Raw genomic sequence first — 11,769 nt, forward strand, 5'->3', positions numbered from 1 at the left:
TGGCTGCAGCTCGAGGGGGATGCGGAACGGTCGAAGAAATTGAGGAAGGAGTCGCCGCCGCCGTGGACCGCCCGTCGGTAAAGGAGTGCCACTTACCTGCTCGTCAGTGCTGATGCGCGTCGGCGGGAAAGCTCGAAAGGGGGGAGAAGGGTGGCGGGAGTTTGGGCGGGGAGAGGAGGGGCCTGGTTAGGAGGTTTTTTTTTTGAGACAATCTTGCGAAACCTTATTAACCCGTCACAATGTTTAAGAGGGCCTGGTTAGGAGGTGCTTTAAACTTCGTGCGATCAGACCGAAGAGTGTATGCGGCCAACCAAACAGGCCGGATTTTCCCCGCACGGATCTGGTTGGGCTTAATGCAGGAACCAAACAAGTTCATAATCATCTCGGATGCCTTGTCAGCCTGTACTGGGAGGCCCATCGCAGGCCCACGTAGAACAAGGGTGTGGGTACAAAACCCCCACCACCCAGGGACCTAGCCGCAAGAGCTCCCATCTCCGCCGTGCCCGTGCTCCCCCGTCCCAAGGAAGCCTCCTCCCCCTCTCCCCCTTCCGCAGTCCAAACGAAATTAAGAGAAATCTCCCCCAAGTTTTCGAAACGGAGGCGAATCCCCACCCAAATCGGTTTGAATCGGCCACCCACCCCACCAAACGAACCCATCTGGTTCCGGGCTCTGGTGGCCGTGGCGACGGGCGAGCGAGCGAGCACCCCATCTCGCCCCGCCCGCCTCCCATGGCGTTTCACGTCGCGTGCCCCATCACTTGGTATGTTTACGTTACACTCCTCTTCCTCCTCCCCCTCCCCCTCTCGGTCTCGGTATCTCTCTCTCGTCACCGCCCGCCCGCCCGCTTCTCCTCTCTCGCGCTGACGGCCGGCCGGGCCTCTCTTCCTTCCTTTGTGCAGCCGGAGGGTGTGCGACTGCGAGCTAGGGTTCGGCGCCGCGAGGGCCAACAAGAGGACCGGGGCATGGGCCGGCGTCGCGGCGGCGCTCGAGGGCTTCCTCGCCGATCCGTGGCTGCTGAGGCCGGCGGGGGCGGGGGCGGGGGATGCCCGAGAGCCCGGCACGGTGCAGGTGGAGGTGCCGCCGCTCGAGCTGCCGGAGGAGGGCGAGGACGAGGCGTGCAGGGCGGCGATGCAGCGCCAGGCCGCCGCCGCGGAGGACTTCGCCAGGCGCCTCGAGGGCGCCTATGGATCTCCGGTGAGCCGAATCTACGACGCACTTGCTTCTGCATAGGGCTTATTCCTCTTTGGTTTTCCCGTCGTTGTTAAGGACCTAGGGTTTGCGTTTTTTTGTGGCGTTCATGCCGATGATTCTAGCTAATGTCGGTGTAGGCGCATTTCGGGTTCAGTTGTCTGTTTAGCTGTCTGGTTACTGCGAATTTCCCGAGGTTTTGGTGTAGATTCCTTGGGAAGTCTGAATTGGGATGATAATGGGCCGCCGGGAGATCATATGCTAGCGCAGAAGTTTGCATCTTCTATGTTCTGTGGTTGTAAGAGTGTGTACTGGCTCCAGGTAGGTATTTGTGGGAATTCTGGTTAGATTTTAGAGCCAGGGCCAGTTCTTTTCGGCGATTCTCCCAGAATCGCCCCCCTCCCCAGCTTCTCCTAGAATCGCCACTCCATATTTTTTTTACAATCCTATCTAGTTAAGGTCTAATTAGCTAGGATTGTAAAAAACATATGGAGTGATGATTCTGGGAGAAGCTGGGGAGGGGTCGATTCTGGTAGAATCGCCTAAAAGAACTGGCCCCCAGTAGGCTTGGATTTTTGGGTAAATACAGTTGTTTGTGACATTCATAGGCTCATAGCTCATCAGTTTCGTGTGGCTCAGAGCAATTTCGATGCCCTTGAGTGGTTGTATGCACGTGGGCTATGCCAGATGAGTTGACCATGACCTTTGCTGATTCCGGTGTATTATTTTGAGAGGAGTATATGGTCGTGCTCTGTCTTTGAGGTTTTGTTATGCTATGGCCAAGTTGGTACGTTTTGGTGTTTAATAAGTGCTGTGATTACTGGTGCTAGTTTTTGGTGCCTATGGAGCTTCTGATCTGTGGATGGCTTATGAGCTCTGGATGCAAATGATGGTGTGAAGTTCACTTATTGTTGTTTTGTCTTGATTCTTTTAGTTACCCTGTGTTGTTTGTGCTTGTGCATAGTTGGTGCTGCTCTATACTTTGCGGGCATGCACTGGGGGAGCCCTGGTTCTAGGAACAATTTAGCCATATACGAGTATACCTGTATATTATGCAGATGTGTGGCTTAATGAGAGCAAGCATTACTTGTGCATCCCCCCACACCCCTGAAAGAGAAATGGACCCGTGTCTTGCAGAGATTCTCATTTACGTTAGTCACGCATTCATGCCGACGTTGCTGTATATTGAACTTACCTTTGCAGTAACGTGATAACTGCTCCAGTAAGATATATGAGCTAGTTTATATGTTCTGTTTTCTGTTTCAATGAAACAATATCTTATTGATATCCTGTATTTAGCTGTTATAGTCGTGGTGCCTTTTTTGTTTCCAAATTTGGTAATCAAATACTGCTTTTCTCGGTTTTGGCATTGTACTCCCACCAAAGTTAGCATTGCAACCTTCAACTCCTAAACTATTTTTTAACACTGCACTAGAGAATCCATTCAACTTTTACAACATTGGTCCCGTCTCAGATGGTTCGTGCTGACTCAGATGCTACGTATCGGACAACCTGGACAACTTATCCACTTCAGTGGACTGACACATCAGCAAACTACATAAAAAAACTTAGCACCCTTAATAGCAAGATAGATAAGTTCTTTATGTAGTTTGCTGACGTAGATAAGTTGTATCTGAGACGGGGACAAGGTTATAAAGTGAACGAATTTCATAGTTCAGGGTTAAAAATAAACTGTCTGATGGTTGTAATGTGAACTTCAGTGAGACTTGAAGGTTGTAAAGTGGACTTTCTTCAATTAGAAATGGCGCAGAATTTATAACCAGCCTATGAGATTCCTGATTCTTCGTCAGTTCATCGTTATTACGGGTAGTTTTGTACTTCTATGCTGGAACAGTGGAGTTCACAACTAAATACCTTCTTAAAATATTATTTTATACTTCTTCCAGGAGGCTGAAGGAGATGAAGATGACTCGGATCGAGAAGATCAAGGGAATGCTGCTGTCAAGGTTATGTGCCGCTTATGCTTCTCTGGAGAAAATGAGGGCAGCTCAAAAGCTGCCAAAATGGTTCCATGCAAACTCTGCAACAAGAAGTATCATAAGAAGTGTGTGAAAAATTGGGGTGAACATAGAGGTAATTTAAAAAATTATTCCCTGCGTTCGTCTTAAACACATTGTATTTTGTATCCTTTGATGATATCCATTCCATCTAGATCTCTTCCACTGGAGCTCGTGGATCTGTTCATCTTGCCGCAGCTGTGAGGTTGGTTGTCTATAACATCATTATCCTTACCTTGTACATGTGTATTTCCCAACTATCAGAGTTTTTGTGACACCAGAAGTATTTAAGGGTGTGTTTGGTTGAAGGGATTGAGTAGCTGTGGGTATCTCCAACCACCCGGTTAGGGATAGCCACTTTTTTTGTTTGGTTGAGTAGAATGCACAAGTTGTTGAAGAAAAAATAACTGCGTGTTTGGTTTGAGGGATGAACGGATGAGTGGTGGTCTGGTGGATAAGAGTTCGAGTAACCTTCTTCTATTGAGGTGGTGAGGTTACCTCGTAATTACAACATAAAACTACATGTTGCTTATTACATGGTGCACGCCCATCAATGCAACTAGATCTCCAATTATGCCTACTCAAGAAATGTAATCCAAGTCAAGACCGAACATAATGTGTATGTATATGTGGACATGGGAACAAATCAACAGTTGAATGAAGTTGGGGCAAAAATTTGCGAGAAACACGATTGTGGTATCTCAAAGTTTCAGATTACAAACACTAATTTAACTAAGTATGCAATCATTAAAAACTGTATATACATAACAGAATACTTCACGGTTCATATGTACAGCCTACTCATGTTCGTTGGGGCAGTTGCCTCAAAAGCAATTATGCAACAGACGAAGACAAATTCAATGGGAGGAGGTAACAGACAGAGGGTAGAGGGACTGCCGCCGTGCGCCCTCACGCCGCCGGACACGAGCTCACTCAGCGAGCACCTACAGGGTACATTGAGCCGGCGCTCCACCCCAGGGCAGCGCACATGCATCATCAGGCTGGCTCCACCTTTGGTCTTCCTTGCCGCGCTCTTTGGTCGGCCTGCGGCCCAGCCGGCACGCCATGGATGACTCCGCCGCCCTGCGCGCCCTTGTCGGCCCTGCCACCGTGCCACGGCTGGCTTCACTGCCTCGCGCCTTGGCCGGCCCCGCCGCCCAGCACCATCAGGATCTGCCGCCCCGAGCCCTGGAGGCAGCCACCACCCTCGCCTTTGATGTGCCATGGTCGCGCACAATCTGCGCCGCTGACTAAGTCAAGGGAAGAGGCCATATAGGGGAAGAGAGGTGACAGAAGCGAAGAAAACGTTTCGCGGTGAAGCTAGCGATGCACGCGGGTGCTTGGCTATGTCCACGAGATTTTCGCGGACGCGCTCAGCCTCGTTTTGACAGCATACGGGGAATCTTGGCTGCCCATATCCCTGGCCATCCCTTCTCTCTGTTGAACCAAACACCTGATAACCACCTAAAAAGTAGCTATCCCTGGCCATCCGGGGATAGCCACTGAACCAAACGCACCCTAACAGTTCTCTAGTACTATTAATTTTGGCTTCATCCGTATGCTGGTACATGATTAGAGTTTAAATCCTTTTTGGGTCGGTGCAGTTTATGAAAATTGTAGCATACATTTTGCATTATTTAAGAGCTATAATATTTGTATATGCATCAACTGTTATTGTGGTGGCCATGTACTTCCAAATCAGCAAATACTTACATTTGATCATAATTAATTTCGAAGTTCTCCATGTTCCTATATGAGCAGTTGTAAAGTACTCCCTCTGTCCCATATTAATTGTCGCTGAAACGGATGTATCTTGACGTATTTCAGTGCTAGATACATCTGTTTGAGCGACAATTAATGTGGGATGGAGGGAGTAGCATCTTTGCACCGTGTAGAACGTTTGTTATGCCTTAGTTACCGCCAGCTTTCTTGGTAAAGAAGGAAATGAACCCAGATTCTCTGCCTAATTCTGTGTAAATAAACGCGTATTTAGGTGTGTCGGCGGCCTGGTGATCCCAATAAGTTAATGTTCTGTAAAAGGTGTGATGGAGCCTATCACTGTTACTGTCAGCAACCCTCACACAAGGTACACCTATTGTTCACCTTCCTCATTCTGCTTTCTACAGATTGAATATGTGGGGCTCATCACTTAACAGTGAACTTTATAACGTTGCAGAATGTTACTCATGGACCATATTTATGTCCAAAACATACAAGGTGTCACAGCTGTGGATCTGGTGTACCTGGGAGTGGTCATAGCACAAGGTACGTAAACCACTAATGCGGATGAATGATATTGTTCTGAAGTTTACTTAAGATCTTTTTATCACGTATTTGCCACTTTATGTGTCGTGCTTATATACATCATTGCGAGTTTTGGTGCGTAGGTGGTTTTTGGGGTACACATGCTGTGATGCTTGTGGGCGGTTGTTTGTGAAAGGAAACTACTGTCCAGTTTGCTTGAAGGTAGCTCCTTCCCTTTTACTCTCTCTTGGCATGACTACTGTCCTTCTACACAGAACGATTTTATAATGTGCCCTGTTAAATTTCAGGGTATTAGAAAATGTTTTGTTTCTCTCCAGCTGCTCTTTCTCTTCTAATATAGTGACCATATGCTATGCGTGAGGCCTTAAAATGAGGATCCTGTTTGTCTATAGCTGAAAGTTTCTTATTGAGATTTTATTTGTTAAGTTTAAAATGTACTGTAATAAGCAATGTTGGGTCATATACACCATAATGTGTTGCGGAGTTTTTCCATGCTAACTTCTGCTGAGATACCCTTTTCTTTTGCTTGGTTCACCCCTTTTCAGGTTTATAGAGATTCTGAAGTGATACCTATGGTTTGCTGCGACATTTGTGAAAAGTGGGTACATATTGAATGTGATGGCATCAGGTCTGTATGAACGTCAACCCCTCATTTTGTTTAAATTAACCCACTCATATTTGTTGCCTTCTCTGAATCTAGTGTTTAGTGCCTTGATACTTCAAGATTTTCACTTCTGTGGTGTACTACGCTTTACTGACTTTCCATATAATTATGCAGCGAGGAAAAGTACCAGCAGTTCCAAGCTGACCAAAATCTCCAGTATACATGCGCATCATGCCGTGGTGAATGCTCCCAGGTAATATATAATTCTTTCATGGTTTCTCATCGCTGTATTACACTCCCTCCATTCCAAAATAAGTGTTGCTGATTTAGTACTAAATTAGTACAAAATCTGTACCAAATCAGCGATACTTATTTTGGGACGGAGGGAATACTCTGTTATCTTACACGCCTTTTGCTCTCTTCAGATCAGGGATGCAGAAGATGCAGTTAGGGAGCTTTGGAAGAGGAGGAACATTGTTGATCATGATCTTATGGTTAGTTTAAGGGCTGCTGCTGGACTGCCTTCTTTAGAAGATGTAACACCTTGTCCAAACTCGGACGATGAAAGACTCGGTGCATTAGTATTGAAAAATGATGGTAGAAACACACTAAAATTCTCTTTCAAAAGTAACAGCAGTAAGCCTCCATTAGATCAATCTGAACAAGAAAAGAATGTTCCTAAGAACTCAGGGACGAATAAGAAGCATTCCAAGAAAAAAGGCAACCAAGGTAATAAGTCAGTTGCTGATCCGAATGAGATATTTCTTGAGAGAAGGCATGAAGTCAAATCAATGAGTAGTCACTTGGGAGATCATACTGTAGATGTTAATCATGAGAGGAATTCTTTCAAGAATAATGAGAATGTGTTTGTTTTATCTTCAACTCGAAGTTCAGAGAAGGATCTGAAATCCACATCTGCAAAAGCTGCAACAAACAGTGCAGATATGATACCAAAAGTCAAAATCAAAGGCAGTAAGGTGCCGAGCCTGCATTTCAAAGATATAGGTGAGGAAAATAATGCCAAGGGTGACACAGGGAAAGGTACCAAGTTGGTTATTCATCTTGGAACACGTCACAAAAGTAAAAGTGGCTCTCCTAAGTCTGAAATGTCCAATTCTCATAAAGAGCAAGAGCTTGGTTTGATGCATGGTATGTGCCTTATTTTGTGTTGCTTTGCCATTTACCTTTTTAGTTTGCTTGATATATTGTATCTGGCATGTATGTACAAACTTCTGTGCTAGTAACTACTAGTAATTTACTAATTTGAGACGTTACTAAAGGTCTCCTATAGATAGCTACGGAATTATAGCTATTTTGTGGCATTTCTCCTGATAACCTTTCAATTGACATATGTTGCCATTTTGGCATAATTTTAAGAACTGGACTTGTGACCAAACCAGTCAGGCTGCTGGTTCATCCAGTTTGATATTCGGACCATTATATACTCAATGTTCCAAATATTGGCCAGTTAATTGCTACTCGGTGTGTTACCGAATAGCTGATTAGCTGATATATTGGCCGATTAACTGGCCAATTCGTCTATTTATCGTAGTTCAAAAAAGTGCTGTTAGGCGCTTGCCTAAGCGTGCTTAAGCGGTGGGCGTTGGCATAACGCCTCGCTTTGGCCCTAAGCGCTCAAAAAGGCGTCCGGCGAGAAATCAGCCTTCTCCGTCGAGGAATTGCGTTTCTCAGGCGAGAAATCAATCTCCCTGGCGAGGATTTGACCTCCCCAGGATTTGACCACTCCGACAACAAATCGATCGATTCCTGCAAGGGGTTGAGATTCTCCGGCGAGAAATCGAGCTTTGCTGGCTTGTTGCCATGGGTGCAGCAAGGGAGAGGAAGAGGTAGAGAGGTGGCATGAGGAGGATCCCTAAAATTTCTGTCGACTGCACACACAGGAGGTTTTAATAAGAGAAGAACAAGTATAGGTGGGCTGGTGCTTTAATGGGCTAGGTCACCTCATCTTGCTTATTTCTTCACACTAGCGATCGTGTACGGAACTCCTAATCGCGCCTAAGCAGCGCATAAGCTATCAAGGCGCAAATAGGTGGTCAAACACATAATTTACACCTAGCGCTTTTTGAACTTTGCTATTTATCCCTACTCAACAGCTGACCGATATGGTGCCAGTTACCGATATCCTGAACATTATAGTATATAGTAGTAGAAAAAGGCAAAATAGAATTCCTTCTATTGAACAACAGCTGACCTGAGGTGAGTTGGTTATCATATGCCATGGTTGGGCTTTGGCCTAGTGCCTAGGTGACCTGGGTTTGAATTATCCAGCACGGATTACATCTTTCTCGCCTCCACCCGTTCCGCTGCCTGGTTTGCACAAAGATACCCGGTTCGACCGGTTTTCACCAGTCCGGTGGTTGGGACGGTCCGTGGAGCTTAAGAAACAGCTAAGGTCACCTATTCTGTCTTCTTCTGGTCCAACCGGCTATCCGGTCATGTTTTTACTACTAGACATATTACCTGATTTGGTAATATTGAATTGCTTAGTACTCCCTCAGAATATGTAGGGTGTATCCACCATTCTCCAATTTGTAAGGCGTATTTGTTATTTTGCGACATTAGTTCTGAAAATACCCTCTGCTCAGCCTTCTGAGATTTCTTTCCCGTGCATGCATGGCTCACACTTGTTTCCGTAAAATTTGGATCAGAACCCTCCATGATGTGATCCACCCCTTAAAAGAGAAATTCGCGGTTTGCCAGTGGAGATTGAGTTGTATGCATTTCTTGATATGGTGATTTGTCGAGCGGAGATTGAGGAGATGAACCGACTATTTTTGGTGTGCTAATAACTGACATCACATGATTTGGAATGAGATGATTACACTGGGGCAATACATTCCACAAATTTGTTATGACTCCTTGTTATTCTTGCAAAACTTATACGTCCAACATATTGGGGAGGGAGTACTCATTCTGGTTTCCAAAAAAGCTTAATTTGAAATCATATGATATATATTAGCCGTTCTGTTAAAAACAATTAGCTGTTTGCTCATTCCAACCTAGGTATCTGATTGGGTTCTTAGGTAGGGTTCGTCCAGTGCTTCAGAGTTCATAGCCTTACCCGTATGTGCACTCCAAATACCCATATTATCCGCCCCTGAGATGGCAGTTCCAGAAAGACATTGCCAAACCTATGGTTCATATACTGCAATCTAATTCGCAGTGCTGATATTCCTGTAACCTCGTCATCATCCCCTGATAATTTTCCCATCTTATTGTCCGAGCAGTTGCATTGTTGGTATTGATATGTCATGCTACCTCTGTTCCAAAATAGATGATGTCCTATAAAGCATGCAGTCAACGTTCTCTAACTTTGACTATTGGTTTAAAGAAAATAATACCATTATATATTCCATTAAACTTCATAATTCTGCAGCCTTTTATTTTATTTCCTTACATTTGTATGAAAGAATGACGGTCAAAGTTGTGTGTTGGAGGCTCTGTGCATAAATGTCTGTATTTTAGAACGGAGGTAGATTTTTATTTATTAGCTTCCCTTGTTTTGTAATGTTAGATGCTTAAGCTGTTGCTTGATCTTTGCTGTTGCAAGTTTTCTCTTAGTTTACTTCAGATTTCTTCCCTTGATTCTGTGTTGAAGATTGAAGTGGCTTGGTCACCTTTTGCTATATATTTCAGGAGGGAAAATTGATGTAACAAGCCACTTCAAAAGCTCGAAGAGTAGTAAAAAGGAAAAAAGTGTAATGAAACTAGTTGGAGAGACAGGAGTACAGCAAAGAAGTAGCCTTTTGGGAGATCTGGGCACCTCCAAAAAGCATGCAACTGGAAAAAGGAGCAGTGCTCTAATTTCTGGGATGGAAAATGCAAGTGAAAGTGGAACAAGAAGCAGATCATTTGGACATAAGCAACCTATTCCCAGTCAGCTGACAGAGAGCCAGGGCACTGCTTCATTTCCTGTCAACAACTCTCCTGACAGCTTAAAGCCCTCGTTGCTTAAACTCAAATTTAAGCGTCCACATTTGGAGCAGCCAAGCGCCCAGGTTTCTCAACCAGAGGAGCCAGCCACCTGGGCTTCTCAGCAAGAGGACTTAAATGTTGCTAAAGGCCAGAGATCAAAGAGGAAAAGACCTTCGACAGACAAGATGGATGGCTCAGAGGGCAGTACTCCATCCAAGAGGCATGGGCAGAGCACAGGGGACGAAGCAATGGATGCGACCTGGATACTGCGCAAGTTGGGCAATGATGCAATTGGGAAGAGGATTGAGATCCAATTAGCTTCTGATGGCAAATGGTGAGCTCCCTCTTGCCTAAATTCTTGTTATCTTTTATGTTTGTTGTATTGTGCTGGTTAAATATTTGTCTTATGTTTTGAGTTATTTGTTATCAATGTTGTTCATAGCATATCTACTGAAACTCGGGTACTTTGCCATCAGAAATGGATTTGGTCTGGGGATCTATCTATATAATCCAAGTAATCTGAGTTCGCTATTGTTCTTTACCAGTCTTTTATCTGCTCTTTTTTTTGAACCATGCATTACCCCCTTTCCATTATCTGCTCTTGCATTGCATGTTAGTATTGCCCAGCATCAATCTTTTGATTATTTTTGCTGGGCAGCAAAAAGGGGTGATTTAGTGTTGTGAATCTTAGTATTGTCTCCCACGCTTTGTCAGTCCTTTTGTTTGTTGTTGAATTAGCAACAGGTACTAAATGTCATTCTTTTTGGCAGGCATCAAGGTGTGGTATCTAATGTCATCAGCGGCATGCTTTGTGTTCAGTTAGATAATGGTAGCTCTGAGAACTTAGAGCTTGGAAAGCAGGCGGTTCGATTGATAGCTCAAAGATCGAAGGGCGGAAAGAGATGAAACCTTTCTCCATCTACTCTCGTCTCTTCCCGGTAGTGCGGTGGGCGGAGTTCACCCGGCGGCTCCTCCACATACTGCCGCTGACTGGATGAGTTACAGTGCGCAACCTCACTAGCTTGTTGCGCCGGTTACGTCATCAGTCTAGCGTAACAGACTTGTTTTCCGTGCTGTTTGAAGCTCATTTGCTTCCATTGAATTCGTTAGTGTAGCAACTGGGAGAGTAGTTCGTTTTCCATGGATGTAAAAGATGCGGTTAGCGTGCTGTTGTGATGGTCTTGTACATGTGGATGTTGAATGAGGAGTTCGAATGAGTTTTTCCTTGACATTTTTCCTTGTTTACTGATGGGTTTTCCATGGGTCTTGCCTGTTCTGGTTGAGGTGCATCGTGACTCGTTGACGTCAGTCGGTGGTCCTGTAGGGTGATGACAGGATGCGTGGATTGGTGGGTGTCATTGGTCGAAGTCTAACTTTGTACTTCCTCTGACGTCTTATATTTGTTTATAAAGGGAGTATTTCACTCTAAACTAATAAGTTCTTGTTTTTTTAAGTAAAGGAAAGAAGTTTATATGACAATGGGCAAATAAAAATGCTAGACTTACAGTAACCAGCATACATACCGAAGTTACGGGAATCTCATTGAGGCTCAACCCGTGAATTAAGTTGTGGACTTGTGGTACCCAAATCGTGGTAAATCCTAAGTCCTCCACCTCATCTCCGTAACAACTTTCTGTGAAAACTGCCCGTAGCTGTAGCAAAGTTCTCTAGTTTTTTCTTTTTATATGGAAACTGCCATGTTATTTAGGTAAAAAAACATGTTATTAGAATAAAAATGAAATCTACCTAAAAAAGAC

General features: G+C 44.7%; 1 protein-coding gene across 1 annotated transcript; it reads left to right on the forward strand.

Moving 5' to 3' along the window:
* Positions 1-496: 496 nt before the first annotated feature.
* On the forward strand, positions 497-11,243 carry LOC125508271. Its single transcript, XM_048672919.1, has 12 exons — positions 497-761; positions 901-1,195; positions 3,097-3,283; positions 3,363-3,412; positions 5,201-5,293; positions 5,384-5,472; positions 5,595-5,673; positions 6,018-6,100; positions 6,251-6,329; positions 6,502-7,225; positions 9,734-10,346; positions 10,783-11,243. The coding sequence occupies exons 1-12, from the start codon at positions 730-732 to the stop codon at positions 10,916-10,918; spliced, it is 2,460 nt and encodes an 819-aa protein (XP_048528876.1). The 5' UTR covers positions 497-729; the 3' UTR covers positions 10,919-11,243.
* The last annotated feature ends 526 nt before the right edge of the window (positions 11,244-11,769 follow it).

This window comes from Triticum urartu, chromosome 5 (assembly GCF_003073215.2).
Source record: "Triticum urartu cultivar G1812 chromosome 5, Tu2.1, whole genome shotgun sequence".
Classification (NCBI taxonomy): domain Eukaryota; kingdom Viridiplantae; phylum Streptophyta; class Magnoliopsida; order Poales; family Poaceae; genus Triticum; species Triticum urartu.